Source organism: Carassius auratus, chromosome 13, assembly GCF_003368295.1.
Source record: "Carassius auratus strain Wakin chromosome 13, ASM336829v1, whole genome shotgun sequence".
In the NCBI taxonomy this organism is placed as follows: Eukaryota; Metazoa; Chordata; class Actinopteri; order Cypriniformes; family Cyprinidae; genus Carassius; species Carassius auratus.
In genome coordinates, this window is record NC_039255.1 from 22,652,478 (window position 1) to 22,674,401 (window position 21,924).

A 21,924-nucleotide genomic window follows, 5' to 3' on the forward strand; every position below is an offset into this window, starting at 1 on the left:
AACAGACACGAAAGCTCACATTTGCATACAGCGACTCTAGACTTAACTACCTCTTTAAACCAAACATTTTAATCAATCCCTTTTTGTTTTATTCCAGCCTGCGGTGAGCTGTAGTTAGAGTGGTTCAGCACAGCTTTATGAATGGGATTCCTCTGCCTTCAGCAGACAAGCAGGCATGTAACAGACATAATTAACTACACAGCACTGAAGCTTCATGCTAATGATTCACTGTAATGGCCCGGGGTGTGACATACGCCCTCCAGACAAAACCACACACACACACACACACACACACACACATCTGTGGGGCCCATGTAAGATAAGATAATGATAAGTGGCACAGAACAACGTTGTGACATGCATTTTTACCACCTTTTCTCCTTTTAAGATTATGGACAGATTGAGCTGCGTTGCTGCCAAAAGACAAAACAGACTATGTTAAGCCAATCCACAGCACACAAAGGCAGCACAGTCATCTGCCCATTAACATCTGGCTGTTCAGAACAGCATATTAGACCATTTTTGCAGTAAGCCTTATACTAAGCATACCATGCAACTTACTGAATTGCAATGCACAGATGACCCTGCTGCACTTGCACAAAATAGCAGTACACACTGCACAGTAATGCTTTATCCCACTATTCAATGTGCTTAACTTGACCTTATGACTAATAATCCATAAGTAATTTGAAAGTGTGTTTTGAGTGTGTTTAAATAGCATGCTAACATACTAGTCTTAAAATGTGTGCACTACAGTTTATCGGCACTACCACTACCCCTTATTATTTGTAAATAACAGTAGGCAGTATACAATGCACACTGCACAGCATGCAGTACGCTAGCATTCCACAGCCAACATGTTTACAACAATGAAATCCCGTGCACAGAAATGATAAAATATGCGTCTGTATGAAGTGCTAATTATTGCATTGCAGTGTGATCTGCTGCCTGCCTCGCAGTGGAGTTAATATTGTTTAGTTCTTGTGGTGACATGTTTGTTTAAAGACATTAGGCTATGCAGCCGGGCCAACTGTATGCAGCAAGCAAGTGGAGAGACGGGTTTACACTGTGACCTGCTCACTAATGGATGAGCAGGATTATCACAGAGATGCACAGAGAATGCCACATCCCCTTCATAAAACCACACATTGATTCAGCCTGTGTTACTTAATAAGTATACATCATCTTGCTTTCACTAAGGTTACACTTTATTTTAAGGTGTTCTTGCATTTAAGTACAGAGTAATATTAATTGAATACATGTACTTCAATACAATACATGTACTAATCCATGTAACGTGTAACAAGGACATCTTAAAATAAAGTGTTACCCGGTTTAATACTCATATCACTATTATACTGACCTTTAGACACCCTGATCTCTAGATATAGCTATCAGCACTTTATCAGCAAATAATTAGGCAGAATCACGTCACAATGATGGTATCAGATGGTAATACCATCTTCACAATACCATGGTAATCCAAAGTCCTTCAAAGAAAGCTACAGAATTAACGAATTAACTAAGGAATGGATGTCCCAAAACAGACTTTACTTTGGCCAAAATCCTAATGGTAATACCATGGTAGCTTTTTGGTGATATTTTGTTGTTAACAGCAACTAAAGGTGATTTCCTCATGGTATATGACTATTTTAAAATCATTTCTATCTGTGTAGAGGTCGTGGGAAATATAAGCGCAGCAGCGAGTAGTTACTGTTCGCATGCTCTCAAGGTTTAGATATCAATTGCACAATTTCAAACTAGCCTCCGACCGCTAGATAAACTTAAACACACTAACACATCCTACACACACACACACACACACACACACACACAGCAGACAGCAGTTGTCCATCTGTGAAAACTGTCTGAGCTATCCTACACCATTTCCAGCACCAAATACAAGCAGATGGGCTTTAATAGAACCTGCATGTGTGTGTGTGTGTGTGTGTGTGTGTCTGTGTGTGTGTGTGTGTGTATCTACCTAACTAACTATATTTTGAGGACACATTTGTACTCAGAAGTGAGCGGAATCCTCATTTTAGCAACATCCTCATTTGTAAAAATACAGTACAAATATAATGTAAATAATGTTTGTTTCATTAAATTATCCACTTAATCCATTTCATTCATATTTATACAGTTGCATGCAGTCTATTATCTGCTATTTGTGTTGAATTTAAAGCTCTGACTTTCCTATTTGAATAATTTTATTGCCATTTAAAACTTTGACTTTTCAGACCTTTTTAACTATTAAAATAAGCAATCAGCAACCATACGGTTATTGCAAGTCCTCACAATATGCATATGATGATTTGTACATTTGCGATATTTCAATAATTTCAATATCGCACAGCCCTAAGCGCTGTGTATAAAACCATAAAAGTATGTATATGGTCCTCAAGCATGCTTATGAGAGACGCGAAAAGATAAAAGAGATATTAAAGAGAGAGATTAACTTTTGTAATATCATTGTTACGCAACTGTCACGCAACATCATTTCATTTTCCCATTTTAATTGCCTTTAAAAAAAAACTGACTTTACTCCAGCATGTGAAAGTAATATTTTCAAACATGTTTTCATCATCTGCCATATTGTTCAGACAAACCCCTTGGTCGAGCCTTTGTTGTCATGCTGGGCTGGTCTGGATGCTTAAACAAACACATGTTTTAAGGGGCCACAGACACACAGTGTTTACACTTAGAGGAAATAAACCTGTAATGGTTTGCTTACAGTTGTCTCTGCACACAAACCCAGATGGGAGAAAATGTTTTACCATTTAAAAAAAAAAAAAGACAAACTTTGGCTTTCATTAAAGAAGATGAGAAAATAAAATAAAAAACAGAAGGAAAAGTGAGACAGAGGAGGAAGTAAACATAAAAGCTTGTGTACAATCTGCAAACACACTCCGTACACCAGCTGAACACATAAAGGTAGATAAACAAATGGTGTGTGCAAACAAAAATACACACTCACACACACACACTCTCTCTCTCTCTCTCTCTCTCTCTCTCTCTCTCTCTCTCTCTCTCTCTCTCTCTCTCACTCACACACACACACACTAGTTAATCGTTCACATGTATATTGTTTCTTTAACCAGCATTTATTACAATGAAAGGAAGAAACACCCTGACCAGAGGCAGTATTCTGCCCACACTGAACTTGAGTATTTCTGTTTCACCACCCCAGCAGTAATACTCTAACCCTAACCCTTCACACACACACACACACACACACACACACACACACACACACACACACACACACACACACACAAACACACACACTCTATAACAAAGAGAATTGCTTATACTTCCCCCAAGCCAGTTCACCATGAATGAGACACCACAAACAGACTCTGTACAGACGTGGCATCCCAATAAAAAGCCACAAGACACAGATACGAGCATCTACACACACACGCTAGACAAAAACAACAACTTAGAAAAAGACAGTGTGTCAAGATAATCCTTGAATGTTGCTTTGAGAAAGCCTTATCTGGAAGGTCAAAATGTTTTAAATGTCTTGAGGACTGAAGGTTATATACACTGACACTGACTGAGATAAAGTCAGACGGAGAGATATCTACCACTGTTAAAACAAACAGCTTGCACAGAAACATTTTTACAGTCTTTGTTGTTCAGCGATGAATATTACTGTATCTCACGAATCTGACTAGAAGAGGAAAGTACTATGAGACATATAACCAAAAAATAAATTAAAAACTACTATTCATAATTCTGGGGTCAATAATGTTTTTGAAAGAAACCTCCTATGCTCACCAAGGATATATTTATTTTTAACAAAAATTATAATTAGAAATACAATTAGATTTTTTTTTTCTTCAATTTTTTATTTTTTTTTACTGTGATAAAAGCTGGATTTTCAGCATCATCGCTTCAGTCTTCAGTGTCACACGATCCTTTATAAACCATTCTAATCAGTCCCTCCAGAAAAACACGATTATGCGATCGCCTGATTTAATGCATAATCAGCCAAAGGCCGCATATTTATGCGGGGGTCACATTTTTTCAAATACGCCACTCTTTTGACGCATAAATTGCCGATTTCAGAAAGCAAAATATGCGGGGCTAGCATGATTTCATAATCCCTGTATTTTCGTTGCAAAAAACTCACATATATATTAGCAGAAAGTTGAAAAATGTTGCGTTTACTTCACACAAGTAAAGCGCCATTTTCCCCCTATTGCCATGGGAACCTTATGAAGTGACGTAATTACGTGACCTGAACATCATCTGCAAACCCTGCGGTGAAACCAGGGTGAAACTTCTTATTTGCCAACAAAAATAAGCGCAAATGAACGCGCGAAGCAGTTTCCCAATTTGTTACATGACAGTGGAGCCAAATTATATTGCGACAACTTGCGAAAACTGCGGTTTGATGAAATAGAGAAAAAAAAAGGTGATTCCCCAACACCCCCTTCTCACTAGGCTACTAACACTGTTGTAGTTTCATTCAGAAGTTGATGCAACTTTACAGTTGTAAGATTGCACTTTTTTTGTTACAGAACATTACCAAAAACTTACAGTTGTAATTATATTAGTAGTATGTAAAATAATTTACGTTGCATTAAGAGATTGCAACTTAAATATTCTCTTTTTCATTAAATCGCAGTTTTTGCAAGTTCACGCAATTCCATCACATAAAATTGCAAAAATATCCTGCATATTCCATCGCATTTTTTAAGAAAATGTGCCGCAAAATCAAGGATTTTTGCCCGCAACAATCACAAAAAAAAAATCCACGTTTTTCTGGAGGGACTGTCTAATATGCTGCTCAAGAAACATTTCTGAATATTATCACGGTTGAAAAAAGTGCTTCTTCATATTTTTGTGGAAACTGTGAAAATTTTTTTATATATAGAAACCTTTTGTAACAATATGAATCTCTTTAATGTCACTTTTGACCAATTTAATGTTTCTTTGCTGAATAAAATCGTAAATTTCTTTCAAAATCTTACTGACCTCAAACTTTTTTGATGGTAGTTTAGACCTGAAATTTCTCACCAAACTGAAAGCTCTGAATTTGAATCATTATTTAACCCTTAGAACGAAGTTTTCAACACTTCTCTATATATCATTTCTAACAAAAATCTTAAATGAGAAATCATCCACAGTGTACCTATTCTACCAACAAAAGTCCAAGGATCTGCTACGAGTAAATGTGCAAGTTCAAAAAGTGTAATAGCAAGAAGGGCTGTGCCAAGTTTGTTGCGTTTAGTTTGAACACAGTGAGAAACGTTCAGTGTAAATACATGGTTTTTGCAAAGATGGATCATCTGCTGTGGGAAAACCGCATATTCAGTTAGTTAGGAGAGATACGGCACGCTACGTCAGAACAAACTGCAGGTCTGTGCCGAGTCTGCTTTCAATGGATGTCGAACATTCAAAGCAAAATGGATTTTGGAGGGTGATATCTGATCATCTATTCTCAGAAAACCATAAGCTGAATCAGTTCGAAACTATACAGCAAATGAGCAAATTTGCAGAAACACTATGCGACGACTGTACATATAAATTGTTTTATATTTGAAGTACAACTAACCACACACAACTCTCTATTGGTGTAGTGACCAGCATTCAAGAAAAGCATTCAAATAAACATCTTTACTCACTAAACACACACACAGAGAGGTGCATCAATGTAGAGAGGTTAGAGAGTTACACACTTCCTCTCTGTGTGGCGTACAGAAGGGAACCTCCAAATGACAAAAAGGAAGACTTGTGTTAATACACTGCACACGCACACAGACACGCAGACACGCATGCATCTCAGTGCACCCTCTTCATAAATTCAGTCACACACACAGCCCTCCCCACAATCCCGCAGCGCTGCATTACCGGTGCAGTGGTGGTTCAGCGTGGCTGCAGAGTTGCACACTGGAGCTAAACCTGTTGTGTTGTCTTCCATTCTCCACTCGCGCGTATGTCTGCAATATTCACTGCTGCACGTCCGCTTCTTCGCTTCTACGCTTCCCCTCGTGTCCTCCTTCCTGGTCTCTTTCTTTGCCGGTTGTTTCTATCTTTCTCTGTCTCACACACACATTCTTTTTTTCGCAGACAGTGCTGCACACAGATACACCCGCTCACACAAAAGCCAGAGCGAGCGAGTGAGCACGAGGTTGAGAGAGAACAAGGGAAACTAGAGGAGGAGGAGATAAAGGGATAAAAAAAGAAAATCTTGGTTGGCTAAGGGAGTGGCTAAAGCTTGCACATCTTTAACCTCTGCCGTTCTGATGGAGCCAGACAGACACACACACAGTGTATGTTGTTTTAATGTGTGCTGAGACGGGGGGAAGGGAGAACCAGGAGAGGGGAGGAGACCACGTGGAGGTGTCAAAGCTTCCAGAAACTGGCTACACACACTACAGCGAATTACAACAGCTCTGAAATTCTCGTTCAAATGACCGTGCACTGGCTGCTGGAAGTGCACATGCTGCAATGTGTCACATCATATGATTTAAGAGATCAAGATGCAAAACAAAGCTGTAAATTGCTATTCCAAATAACTGTTGAGACTATTCCAGGATAAATAACAACTCAAGCATCCTAGTTTGCATACTACAGCATTTAGTATGCAAGAGTATAAATAGTGATAAGCTCAATAACAGTTGCTAGGCTGGAGCATGAGGCTTCAGAAATACACAAGCTGATTTCAACACATTCGCTCCCACAATAGTTTGATTGACAGTAGAGTTTCAGCACAGACTGGACGGGTGTCTTACCCTAGACCCGCCCTGAGTGAGTAGAGATGGGCGATATATTGCATGCAATTGTCAGACGCATTCTGTCAGTAAAGCCGGTTCCCTGATTAGCGGTAAATATCCAACACCTGCTTTCAAATGGAGCGGCATTTAATAGACAGATCACTGACAAGCTATGCAATATTGCGTTCATTATTGCATTTGAATAGCCTTCAATAATGAATGCAATATTGCGTCGCTTGTCAGTGATCTACGGCTCTGTCCACCGCTGGAACAGATTTAGACAAGAATGACTCCTAAGCAGTGTTGGGGGTAACGCATTACAAGTAACTCGAGTTACGTAATCAGATTACTTTTTTCAAGTAACTAGTAAAGTAACGCATTACTTTTTAATTTACAAGAAAATATCTGAGTTACTTTTTCAAAAAAGTAACGCCAGTTTCTTTGTTTTTCCATTTATTGACTGACAAGTCTCCAGTCCCCATACTGAGAGAAATCAGAAGTACAGAGGCGTTGTGTGCACTGTGTGAACATGATTAAGTTCTAGACTAAATGTGAATGTGTATTAATTCATCCTACTCACAAAAGAATTTAGAGTTAGTATTCATCAAAATGTGGTGTGGTGTCGTAAGTGCAAATAATACACAACAAAGCGGTTGGTGTATCTGGATAGTATTTTATGAAGTGTAAAATCCTACAATCAAAAATTACAAACTATACAGAGTACTATTTCACAGATTGATACACAAAATATATGCCCTAACGCTAATCTTATATTCAATCCATGACCATAATGCTTGGAAAAACAATGTGACTAAATGACTGTGCATGCTTGTTTATTAGGATCTCATGTCATTACCTGAACATCATCCAAGTCTTAGTGTCAATTTCTATACAACGTATGTGCTTTTCATATATTTGCAGTTTATATCCCTCAGAGTTTAATTAGTTATAATGGTAAGGGTGCCTTGGTGGGCCATCGTTCAAAAAACAACATGGCTATTCATCATCAATCTTAGACCTGAGGAGAAGGAGTGGAGCATAGCAGCACTGTTTAAAAAAGAATGAAACATTTAATTAACCCACGTTTGTGAAGGGGCCAGCCTGTCGCTGAAGAGAGCTATGCAACAATGAGAAGGAGAGCAAGTGAGAGAGAGCATTCCTTCAGCGCACAGCTGCCAAGTTGGAAGGAAATCCAACAACAAAAAGCGACTAGTTAGAAGCCAGAATTAGAGCCAGAAAGAGGAGAACAGAGGAGAGAAGAAATACCGTGGCCACGTACACCACAATCCTTCAGCGTAAAAAAGGCCATAAACCCAACAACAGGAGATTGAGAAGATAATCGCAGTGCAAGAGACAGCATACGAGGTGGAAACGTCATCTCGCACTGGGATATGAGTGTCATACTGACACAATTACAGACGAGGAATGAAAAGAAAGTAGGTCAAAGGCCAATCATAGGAACTGTCAAACTCTCTCATACGCATATGCATGCACTTCCACACTAAACGTCTGCATTCAACCAAACTTATTTCATCTTACAATGTAATTACAAACCACAAACCGGGAGTACGCCTACATCTGAAAGATCTAAAAAGACATATTAGCTCTCTTCCAAAACCTGCTAAGCTACATTAGCCTACTACCTACATTAGGCAGTTTTCATTGATGGCTATATCCCAATTGAAATGGAACTTTGATTTGAAATGCAACTGATCAAAATTCAAGCACATTTCAAACCTTGAAAACAGTTTGAACCCAGGAAACTCTACAAAGTGCAGAGCTTTGTGGATCATACAGATAATGAATAAAACTTTTTTTTTTTTTTTTTACTAAATAAATATCTTGCTGTTACTGGCGCTTGTTCTACCAGTAAAACTAAGTGAATCTTGGTCCAGCACTGAGATAACAGTAGCAACTCATACAAAGGTATTAAAACCGCAGCAGCAGTCTTATATACACACCATATGTCATCTGTAGTCAAAGCTGTTGAAGGACGTTGTCTATATCTGGTTGGTAAAATCACACAGTTTCTAGAATCACAAATTGGATAACTCTCTTTTGAGGAAGTCTTCACGTTTATTCACTTGCACAAACTGTTCAATTGCATATTAACTGCAAATCTGCAGCAATATTTGCTAGAATACTTTAGGGGAATTCACAGAATATGAATCGCACCAAAGAGCAGTTCATTTGCTTGAGCGCTAAAGCAATTCTGCAAATCGAGGAATGTTGCAAACGTATCCATTGCAGTATTGTTTCTCACAATTTTTCATGGGTCGAATGCAAAGGCACTAGTTTCTAGAGGACGCAGCAGACCAACACAATCTGGCAGACTTTACTGAGACCATATCGCTACATCATTTCAGAACTAATATTGCCATGATGAATGGAAAATGTATGCACTGAACACTCAGAGACCTAAGTAGTGTTATCCATTTAGATTTGCAAATGTTCACCACTATTTTTTTGATAGAGAAAAATAATATATTTGAACCATTAAGGATATCATCATGAAAATGTACAAAATGTTACTATTTGACCATTTAAATACAGTATTAAACATCAAGATTTGACCCCCTAATGCCCAGTATGGCATTTTTGTTTATTAAGACAAAATGTCTGTTGAACTGCATCTCCCTGCTGGTGTAGACAAAAGTCGTAAGGGTTCAAATAAAATCAATAAATAATATAATGATCATATAATTGTTGTGTAAAGTGTAATCTATTATTAAAATATAATGACTTGCTCCACCTCTGTAAAAACATGACAAATTCTATTGACTTAACCACTCCCCATTAATTACCTGGATTAGAAAGAGTTATTATCATTTTATTTTTATGTATTTTTTTCAATTCATGTACACACACACACACACACACACACAAACTTCACTGGGTGGACCCCTATCTTGGAAGAGGTGGGGGGCGGAGGGGGGCTAATAATTTAAGCATAATTTATGAAACCTTGTGTTTAATAAATTTAAATTACATTTAAAATTTACATTTATGCATTTAGCAGACGCTTTTTTCCAAAGGGACTTACAGTGCATTCAGGCTATAAATTTTTACCTATCATAAATAATAATAAAATAATAAAATGTGAGAATGATTTAAAAACAGCACCTTCTAATCAATGACAAACATTTAGGGGATATTTGACTCAAAGTGATTTGCAGGGGCATCTTTATAATAGAATTTTTTGAAACCGTATTAAATGTGTCATATTTTATGTCAAATTCATACATTTATATTTATTAAAAAAGAGATATATTGAAAACATTATATTAAATTGAACCATAAACTGCTCAAGAGGCTCAGAAGTGGCATGAATGCATTTATTTAACAGTATTATGAGATTGTTTTAATTATAAACTTTAAAAATAGAATAAATTTGGGCTGGTGTAGGGTCAGTTTAGTGGTTTTCAAACATCTAAACAGTATAGGCTAATTGGTAAACTAAGAAAACCAAAGTGTGCATGTACAGCATCCAATCAGTCATCATGACGTTACTAAACACACACGACCACTGCAGATTCGGCTGATACTGACGTTGACATCGCCAGCCGCACTTTTAGCCAATCACGAGGGATCAGCAGTCAGAAGTGATGATTCATGAGTGACAGGTTTTTAGCGTGATAACTTAAGGGATCCGGTTTTGACTGTATATTCAAGTAATCACAATACCACAATCACAAAAGTGGATATTGCGCAGCTAGCGATATACAAAAATATCCTGTCTCATTTTACTACATTTCTTTGAGGAACTTGGATCGCTTTCATAGGCTGGAGGAACGCATGAAATCTAGAAATCTCTTTAATTAAAAAAAAAAAAATAATAAATCCCATCCACTTCCATTTATGTACAATATATTATAATTTTTTTTAAAATCTTCTATATTTTTTTTAAGAGTATGCATGCATAAGATGCATAAGAAGTGATCAGTATCATTTTATAAGGAAAGGGCACACTTGCACAACTGGAAAATTTCGTGAAATTAGACTTTTGATCCATCAATTAATTTTTCATCAGTAGGTCGACTCATTTTGTGATTCAGGTCAAACTGGGCATGTTGGCATGTGAGACCTTTAGGCAAATTTAACACTGTTGAAACGGATTTACACAGGTGTGCAGATTCACTAATTCTAAATGTTGACATGTAACATAAGTGCTGGTGTTAAACAGGTAAAACATGCAAGATTCATTCTTCCAACCTTGTATGTCTGTAAAATAAACCCCCCGCCTCGCTCCCTTTATAATATTTCATTCACCTGTCTCAATTCTTGCCAAATGAAAGGCCTGGACCACAGACACAAACATGTTGGCAGACTGCACAAATCCCGGAATGAGACCTGCAAAATAACTTTGCTGCAGACACGAGGCATGTGCCACTCCCCATGTCCCAGCATGCCTGAGGAGCGGGACCCGCTGTAGTGTGGCCTGGCGGTGGACACAGTCATCTCGAGAAAGGAAACCGAGGCTCGTCAGAGGCCCACAGACCTCACACTAAAATAGAGATGACAGGAAAGCAGCCGGTGGCACACAGGAAAGAGAGAGTGTGCGAGGGGTGAAAGCAGAAGGGCTGATCATACTTTCAGTGAAGCATCTGCACGAACACCCGACGCCTTCCCAGAAACACTGTGACCACTAAACGCACTTCTACAGCAATATCAAACACCCCAGCAGTTTATGAGAGTGGGTAGTCATTTAGCAGACACTTTTACACTTTATTACTATATTAGGGACGGTCCTCTTTGAGGAAACAGAGGTTAAGAGTAATGCTCAAAAAGCTCTGGGGTCTGAACCTATGACCAACCCAAACTGTTAACCAACACACCACATCACTCTGTGGAGTCAAGAAAGAGTCACTTTCATCCTCAGATGCAACACCCATGGACCAACTGCTGCATGTCGCACATAAAACTGTGAAGAACTTGCAACAAATCAGCAGTTCCAGTCCGATTTGGCTTTACTAGCAGTCCACTACTTTATGAATATTACTAGAACTTTCCTAAATATGCCATTTTTGATCAGAATAAGCTGTAAAGAAGACCTTATCTAATGTCGGAAATTCTGGCTATGGGAGACTAACTTCAGGCAATCAGCATTTGAGTGATGAAACAGCATTTGAGTGCATAAACTCTGCAGTAAATGTAAAAAAATTATAAAATGTGTTGCGAAAGAGCTGAAATTCTCAGTGCTTCAATCAAAACTCTTTACCGGTGACTCACAACACCCACTGAGGCCAGACAAAACTAAAAAAAAAAAAAAAAAAACATTTTCAAGGGCACGTTTCCAATGATTCTTCATTTTAAAAGTGATAAAGAGGGAAGGTACAGATCAAGCAAGCTCACACTTGAGAAGGTAAAGACAAGCATATCCATTCTGTGGTGTCAAACCCAGCTGAAGATCTCCAATTTGATTAACTGCATTATTATTCCTCTTCACTATTCATATTTTTTAATTGCTCCATATCTCTCCATCTTTGTCCTGCGTAGATCATAATAAGGCTAATGGTTTTTGACATGACACATTTTGGGCATGTCTGAACGGTGGTGTTTAGGCTTACACAATATTTAAGAGTAATGCACTCTGATACCAGTATGATCAGTTTGGCTCTTTCTCTCTTGCTGAAAGAGAGAGGTGTTAACGTCAGAGACTAGAGTGCACTTAGAGTTTGAGAGGCCGAAATCAGGGGATCCTAAAAACCCTTTACTATCATGTAAAGAATCCCCTTCCTTATAAGTGGGCAATTCTTAGTTACAAAGTTCACTATACATTTTACAAATAGTAAAAGGTCCAGCCCTGTAAGACTAGGAAAGCCCTGTCTTAAGTCTGATTAGTGGGGGTGATTCTATTTGATTTTTTTTATTTTTAGTTCTGATATTTCTGCTTTATTTAGCGTGTCCTGTGACCACATGCTTTGCTTCAGCTGTTGGGACAGTTTGCACGGTAAAACACTTTTAGAAAGTTGCATCTTTAAATGCATTCTCCTGAAAGCAATTACAAGCATCTTTGGCCGCTGCTTTGAATCTTGTGTTGTTTTTTTAGCATCTTGCGTAATGTGCCAAGGCATGTCAGGTTGAAAACGGTTCAAAACAAAAAAACTCAAATACCTCTGAATTCCCTTACATTCAATTGTGCTCTGTCAGGCTTTGAACGTAAGAACACGCCCCATCTGAACACCTGATCATGGGAATGTAAAGTAAAAAAGTGACTAGATAGTTTAAAAAATATACTAATGTGTACTAATGATAAATTATTGTGATGTATAAATATATATATATATATATATATATATATATATATAGTAAATGTGGTTTTGTACATCTTTAGCTGCTATAATGCATTTCATTTTAAAGCAGGTAAAAAAAATATTTTTTTTTTCATTAAGTAAAATGTGAAGTGTCAAGTGTGTGTATTTTTTTTGTAAATTTGCACCACAATGAAATAGCAAAAAATAAATAATATAAAAAAAAATGATTAACAGTAGAACAAGGCACTAACATGTTATTTAAATGTCTGAAACTTAAAATAAATATTGCATAATTGTGATTTAATGACAAGCGCAGAGCGTCTACAGTACGTCTGCACCAGCCAACACGTGAAAGCAGCCTTTCAATTTGGCAGTTATGTGACATCACAGAGCATTTGAAATCCCACATGTGGGACCGTACTACTCAAAAGGTTAATATTTATCTAGGGTAAAGTATTTTAACATCACACTTCAGCTTCAGAGATTCTGTAATATCGTTTACAGAGCTCCACCACTCCTTCCTGTGATGAACGTGGTTTGTTTAGCCTCGCTAAATTAGAACAAGAAAGACAGAGAGCCAGAAATACACCAACGCACATGCATTCATATGCACAGCTGGTCCCTACCGTGATAAGGGCATTTGAGGTCTAACGGGCTACTGAGAGAATGACTGTCATGAGTTATAGGACTGACACACACACAGGCATAGTGAGGAATGACAGAAAAAGAGACATTCACAGACAGAAATAAACCACACTGGGGTGAGCCTGACAAAACAAGGCATGTTCGACATACAGCAGTCACACGCAAACTAGCATTTAGGGAAATGCCTCCCACATCAGTTAGTCTCATGTAGTAAGACTTTCGAGAATCAGCATGTAGTCTGGTCCACATTGCAGTTTATGTTGGTCAAAAACTGCCCACTTAAATAAGAAAGGGCTGTTTGACCGACATGTATAGTGACCAGCTACGGATTTGGAGGTTTATTGGCAACTATTCTTGCTTACTTGGTAAGTGACTCTGTAACTGTAAATATCTAAATCTAATATGGGTGTGACGAGACACTTATCCCATGAGACGAGACACGAGACTGGGTTCACGAGAATGAGAGGAGACGAGATTTTTAGACTTTTTTAAAGAAATCATCAATGATGATGAACATATAGGGAAAATTTTTCTTTTATTCAACTGAAAAACACAAAATTGCAAAAAATGAAGGTGCATTTTGAAATCAACTTGTGCTTTATGAAATTAAAGTTCTATTTTACTGAATTATATGGAGCAATAAAAAACATGAAATCTAGAGTTGCACGATTCTGTATAAGTTGAGGATCATGTTTATATATATATATATATATATATATATATAAATGGAAATCATGATTCTCTCACGACTGAAAAAAAAAAAAAAACATTACAAAACTAAACAAAATAACAATAGTGGTTCCGACAAAATGTTCATTGCTTAAGGCTTTTAAAAAAATATATTCATTTGAACAACAAAAAAACAAAAAATATAATAATAATTAAATGAAGGGGTCAGTGTCTCAATTCATGAAGACCTGTTTCTCAATTAGAATCTTTTAAATGAACGATTGAATGACATTTTTTTTAACTGACAGTTGACACCACCTCGTGGCGAAGAGGATAGGCATTACAATACATACATGTGTCAAGATATTTTCATTTTGATCGCTACTTTATAAGTGTTTATACCCAAACTATAAACTTTTATATCAGTACTTCTGTTATCTAAATGTCTGAAACACAGAAATAATGATGTGTGGTTGAAAAAACTGTTTGTGTTGCTCTTTCTGGATCAGCTGTAGCATGAATGATTTATTAACATGGACGGCAACAAATCACGCTTCTCACGCTCCACTGACACTCGCGATGTGAAACAGCTATAATAGACATAGCTGAATCGTGGTCATTCTGGAATAAGATTGCGTTGGTGTTCGCCATCTTTAAACGGTTAATTGTGTAGCTCTAATGTAAAAACTGCAAATTGCTCTGCGAGGATATAGTCACATTGTCGCGAGATCCGACACGAGATCTTGACCAAGCGGCAACCTTCCGCTCCCTCTCGTGAAACCAACACAGAAGTGACTATAACTGTAATTCATTGACTGGCTGCTAAAGGCTGGCTCAATAAAGGAGTCAATCCCATCGACTCTCCATGTTAACTTTGCCCTACGTGACAATAGTTTTATAACTCATCCGTTTAAATTATATTAAGGCTTAAAGTTCTGCATAAATAAGGGCTCAGCCACTTGATTTCTGCTGCTGTCACCGCCGTCGAGCTAGGTGGGCGTGGTTTCAGCAACTAGCTCCCGACTTTTTGCCCATTTTCGATTATATGGGAGTGACGCTCGGTGACGTGCTGCCAAGATGGCGAGGGCTGCCTCCGCCCACTTTTGGCTTCAAAAATGCTTTTCGGAAACCTATGGGTGACATCACAGACACTACGTCCATGTTTTTATGCAATCTCGTCACCTCCCTAAAATCTAATACTGCACACTTACTAAAAGTTGCATTCTGACGCCCAGAAATTAAACAAAGCAAACTAATCAAACTAAGTGTTTGTCATTCTTCTGTGTACTTTGCATCATATGGTCCATGAGAGGGCCTTTTTGCGGTTGTGATTAAGATGCTAACAAAAGCGTTAAATAAACATCCGGCAACATGGTGGCATCATAAATTGCATTGTACAACACAGCAATGCAGTCTGAAGCTTTTTTGTTGCCTAACTTGGTCACAAAACACTTTTATGGCTTTTCAGCTGCAGACTGTTAAGAGGAAGGCTGTGTTAGTTTCTGATTTCAATCTATTATTTTACATCATGTTGCACCATTTGTTAAACAATGCCTCTGTAGATTCATCCGTGATGCAGAAAACATCAGAGTATTTTATTACATTGCATCTGGATCTGAATAACCAAAAGAATGCAGATGTTCAATAACCTTTTTAACAAAACCGTTATGAAAACATTTTGTACTTTTGTATATATATATATATATATATATATATATAAACTGGTTCGATCTTCAAGGTTAGAATGAGTTTGCAATTCCCAAACCCCAAACAAATGTGTTGGATCGGAGCCATTATATCAACAGGTATGGCCTACAGTAGCAACTAAGCCAATTTGTTCTCTAATCCACACACGTTGTACATCAAAGCTTACAGTGTGTGTGTCTGTCTGATTGAAGAATGCATGCACAGAGAGCCATGATTCCTGCCCTCCTACCATGCCCCAGCAAATGGGTGTGTGTCAAGAGTGTGTGTGGGTGCAGATTTGGCCGCCCACCGCTGAACCCTTCAGCAGCATCGCCTGCATTCCTTGCATCCCTGTTTCCAATTAGCCTGGAAGAGAGCTGCAGTACTGAGGGGCCATGAGAATGGAGTGGAAACAATACTAAGCCGCAACGTTCTGTGCAACATTCGTGTTTCACCTGGATCGGTTGTGGACCGGAAAAAGTTGGCTGTACATTTCTTGCTGGTATTTCTTGTTCTCCATCCACCCTGCAAAAGAAACAACTACTGCTACCAGACGCTGTTATTAGCTTCTGCATTCTTGCGCTTTTCAAATGCACCAAAGGATCATTGCTGGCGGTGCCAAAACCAAAAGACAATTTACATGCAAATTAGGCGTTGATGTTTTGACATTCAACTGAATCTTGCCTTCCAAAACGCGTACATGTAGAGAACAACGAATGTCTAATGGCGTAACCCAACAGTTAATCTAGTGAAATGCCCCAAAAACATCAGAAACCAATCTCTGTTGTATTCTGGGCAAACCATCTCTGTGTACAGACTCAAAAAAGCTGTGTGCAATCATACAACACATTAAATCCCACAAATATGTTTCTGAACATGTCATTAAATCTTTGGTATGGTAATGCAAGACTTGACGAACCTGAAAGAGTTGCATTTAAACAAGTCTTTTGCCACCAATTCTGCTCAACACACACACTCACACACAAGCAGCATGCCACAGATGAGAGCTCGCTCAGCTTTCTGCTGCCGGCAGCATTTACAGACGCCACTGCCTGAGCGAAATCACAGGTGTGTAGCCGTCTTACACTGTGTGTGTGTGTGTGTGTGAGGAGGGGGTGTAAACATAAGGAGAATGCAAACAACATGTCTTAAATGTTAATGGATTTTCCTGTGGGATATAAAGACTGCATCGACCTAGTCCTAGTGGCGAGGAAGAAAATTAAGCTTTAAAATATATTGCCATCAATGCTTCAGTCTGATTCAAGGAGTGGTTTGGTCTGTGGCAGTTCAGATGCCTCCATAAAGCACAGGGGGCCCAACATAAAAAATGAAAGAATAGTGTTTGAAAGTCCCCAAATACATTCAGCAACAGCAACAATCTGCTGCAGTTTATCTGCCCACCCAGAAACTGGATGAATGTTAATGCTAATCTTGCCATACAACCAGGTCAACAGCATGAAATCAGAGCAATATGGAAGTATGTTATGTGATGAATGAATCTTCTTTCTACTACATGAGGAAGTTAATCATCTACTACAACTGAGGGTAATAAAAACCTTCTCATGTACAGTTTCATCTCTTGCTCACAGACACACAAACATACAGCTCATGCTTCAATGCACATTAAATGAAGGAAATGCACAGTACTCACGCCTGAGTAGAGCATACAGATGGCAGGACACAGTTCAAATAATCTGCACTAATGAAAGCCACATTATCAGTTAAATAATAGCAGATGGATTGGGTGTGCAGTAACTGAACTAGAATAGAGGACTATACATTGATCCGGGCAAAGTTTCATGCATGACAAGTTTGCAACTGGCAAGGCATTGGCTAATCATTAACAATCACTCCAAACACCTTAAATCATTTAGCAACACCCTGAAGAAACACCTTACTCTCTTGAAAGGTCAAAAATTTGACTGCACCTTAAGACGTATAATTAGCATCTTTGCTCATGCCCATTCAGACTTGTATGAAAAAAAAAAAACTGTCTTTGAATTGCAGCACGCAGTCCACAGTGTCAATCGGTGCGTGTCTAGTTTTGGCATTGAGGAGTGTAATCAAATGAAGCACGTAGCTGGAGCGCTGCAGGGCTGCTGGAGAATTGAAACTGCAAACCTGACACTTACTGACAAGCTGACACTCGTCTGACTGGAGAACCGCTGTCAGTAATTTCTCTGGCAGTCTCTGCCAATCCCCCTTCTCTCTTTTCCAAACGGTATCTCAGATTTAATCGCATTTAATTTCGCTATCCGTGAGAAAAATGTCCGTCCTTATGTTACAAGAGCTCACAATATCACAATGACTTGGGAGGCACTGTAGCATTAATCTTGAGTAATGTGATCAGTTTAAAGCACTTTTTTAACCACCCATTAATTCTCAGAAAAAACATAAGTGACAGATCATCAGCTAGCATCCAAACTCATGAACTTACTTTGTAACCAGTAAAAACGTATTTTCTATAGGCTATAGTTCAAATGTGAGTAGCATATAAACTTTTCTAAAAGTTTTCAGACTAATCTAGCGATTATTCTTTGTCCTCAATAAATGTATAGATTTTTTTTTCTTTGATTACTCTATTCATCCTTGTTAACAGTATATAAATGATAACCATAAATTATGCCATTAATCTTTCAATGATTTATTGAAACATTTTACCTAAAAAACAAATTGAGGTTAGTTTTATCACAATTGACATCGATAAGTCCAACCGAAACTGAGCTCAAAGAATACGTTTGAGCCACACGCCTCACAGCTCACACCCATGACATGCTGGTTTTGTCATGTGACTGATTTGGGTCGCTTACCTGCCGTTCATGACTCCTTACCAATGGACTCATGGGATACTAAAGTGTCCATCAAATGTGCAAACCAGAATCAGATCATCAGATGTCGTGAAGAATGTTTCATCCATTTTTCATATCCAGTGATACATTGGTAGTATACATTGGTATTACAATCTGTAAGTAATATTATTTGGTGTTTCACAGAAGAGAACAGCAATTTAGATACAGATAATGAAACGTAAAAATAACTGCTTCTGTTGCTATTCATCTTGCTTTGGACTTTCTTTGTCTATATCTTTTCACATATGTCTTATTTACTCTCTTTTTACATTGGTTTCTCCACTTTCACTTATTTTCTGTCTGTCTCTGTTGCTATTTAGTTTGAAGTGCTTATGCAAGCTTGCAAATTTATTCAAGCAAGATCAAAATGAAATGTTAGGGGAAGTACACACACTCAGACCCCAGTGTGGCACTTACAGGAATTAATGCACACTATCGGGAGTGAAATGGTTCCAATGGCAAAACCAAAGCACACAGATCTAAACGGTCCGTGCAAAGTCTCACAATACTCAGTCTGTAGCTAACTGGAGATGTACATTCACCACAGCAATAACAGTGTATCCTTCTTCCAAATACTTAATTACAAATGATTTGGATTAGTTAAAAACCCTTAAGAGGGTAATTCTAGGTACTAAAGATTTGTCTCTAGAGCAGAAAACTGAATGCACTCATGGTGTTTACTAGATGCAAGGTGCACTAAACATTTTTTTTAGTTTTATTCACAGCTGGTAAAACAGTGGTTCCTCTGTGTTATACTGACACCTATCACAAGGATGGAATTTCACAAAAAAGCTTTTCAGTTACACTAGTGTGTACACTACGGTTCAACTGTAAGACTTTTTAAGTATATGAAATATATATATTTTCATATATATGAAAAATACTGACCCAAACTTTGCAACTGAAAAAAGAGAGAGAAAATAAGTGTTTTACCTATATTTAGATTTTTGCACTGCATTGTGTTGTGTTTTAGAGTTTATGAAAAAATTATGGGATGTCTAGGCAGAACATTTCCAGCTAATTTCTTTATTAGTTTTTGTTGTTGTTGTTTATTTTACAGTTTAGTGTATATATGACTGGTCATTTATGTCAACATGGTGCCCAAAAAAAAAAAAAAAAAACATTTTCTAGGTCACTTCTAAGACTGGATCTTTGTCCTTTAGTTTAAACATCTGTCAAAAGCACTAATCATTAGGTGTCACTGTGTTATCTGTTGCACCTTTAATTATTGATGAAAAATGCTAATTTAAGAATGAAAAAACTCAAAATGAAGTCTTGAAATGTTATGTTTAACGAACAAAAAGGAAACAGCCTCAGCCTCAGAACCAGTTCTCTAAAGTGTCTGCAGCGCCCCCTGTTGGGACAAATTGTGAGCGCCCACTGCTGCTGCGCACCTGGTGAACTTGGAAATCCTTTTACCAGCCATGTTTGAGCTGGATGCTATGGAAAACTACCAAAGAGAAAGTTGGACGGACTGCAGTGGCCTGCCTTTAAATATCCAACTCTCCTGTGTGAAAATGCAGAGTCATCACTGTGTTCTGCTGCACTGGGGGACAGAATGAGGCCATCGCTCAGTCCCCCTGGCTTCCGGACAGACCCACGTTTACGTGGAGCATAAAATCTGCAGTTTCATTGTGTTGGCTGACCTCACAGAACAAATGTCCTCTCCTCTCATCCCTAATTATGTAGATAAGATACAGCAAATTGCTTAATTTTCCTAGATGGACAAAAGGGATTAGTATGTCCTAACTCACAATAACAATAACAGCATCTAACGTCCAGCTTGTTAGTTCCTTGCTTACCACTTAAACTCGCTTTGCACTGGGAACCAGTGGCCATGCATGTCTCTGCAAGATTAGCTGTTTCTTTTGCCGTGGCCTGATCATGCTCTTTAATCCACAATGCCATGTCAGGGCTTATCGTGATGAGCGGTGAACGTGGTGACAAACACAGAAGTGCATAGGAGAGAGCAAAACACAACACAGCTCAAGAATTTGAATAGTGTTGGGCGATATGCTCCATAATCATATTGTCTTATTGTCAGCCTTTGAGATCACAGATACACAATATTATCATGCTAGTTTATTGAATTATTTGGTTTCATGACCGGAGAGTGAACTATCTTCAGGGTAAGGTTAAAGCAGCCTAATGTTAGTCTAATCTATTAACTACAAACTAGGCCTATACATTTTAGTCAAGTAGGATATGGATGTCATGTCATAAAATATTTTTAATATGACTAAATTTGTATTTAACGTTGTGACAATTTAATAAAAATATGTGACCCGGCACGGAAACCAGTGACACAAGTCGGCAGCACAACTTTCGAGCAAAATGAGAAAGAAGCGTTTTTGTTTTTTTTTTCAAAATTGGTGATTTTCGTTTTTTTGCAGAATCTGTTAGTTGATATCACAAAGAAGCCTCTCCGTGTTTGAGATAGCAGTATTGGTATATTTAAAAGCGTACATTTTGAGGTTGAAATCAGCTTGTTTGTCAGAGATTCTAGCACGCAGTAGGGGCGTTTCATTGTCTGTGTATTTCCATACTGGATAAGCCGGCTTTTGTTTCTTTTGTTATTGCCCCCGCCCTCCGAGGGAAGCGTGGCTACTTAGTATGCAGCGCTCTGGCCGGCTCTAGCTGATATCAAAATTCAATGAAGATGGACGCCGCAAAGATTAACGCAAATGAGCTGAAATGTGGCCGTTACACCGAAAATGCTTTGAAGGACTTCTTCGACAAGCCGGATGCTTATGAACAAGCGCTCACTGATTCTGAAGACGATCTGAGCGACGATGAAAGCGGCATAATAAGACTGTATAATATCCCTTATCTACAACTGAGCGAAGATGATCCAGCCTGGATCTCTATGACCTGTTGACAAATTTGCTGGAGTTGGTGCTGAATACTTCTCCAGCACTACTCTTGCTTCATCATCTCTTGCACCACTTGGTCATCCCAAGCCGCTTTTGACTCCAAGAGAGTTTTAAACAAGCTAGCCAGTTCTTCTGACACTACTCCTTCTGTTGAGCGCACAGCTGGAGTAGGTGTAATAGCATCACCCCCACCCTAAGCAACTGCTCCTGGAACCTCTGT

At 38.3% G+C, this 21,924-nt stretch overlaps 1 protein-coding gene across 6 annotated transcripts in view; it reads right to left on the minus strand.

Moving 5' to 3' along the window:
- Positions 1-21,924, minus strand: part of LOC113113043 (echinoderm microtubule-associated protein-like 4) — a 74,613-nt gene that overhangs the window by 38,687 nt on the left and 14,002 nt on the right. For 2 of the 6 annotated variants that reach the window (XM_026279161.1, XM_026279160.1), the window contains exon 1: positions 5,863-6,186. The exons of 1 other annotated variant lie outside the window; for it this stretch is intronic. In XM_026279161.1, coding sequence (XP_026134946.1) covers positions 5,863-5,932 — 70 coding nt within the window. In that variant the 5' untranslated portion in view covers positions 5,933-6,186. Of the gene's footprint in view, positions 1-5,862; positions 6,192-21,924 lie in introns of those variants that run through there. 3 more of the 6 variants (XM_026279157.1, XM_026279158.1, XM_026279156.1) reach the window with 3 other exon arrangements.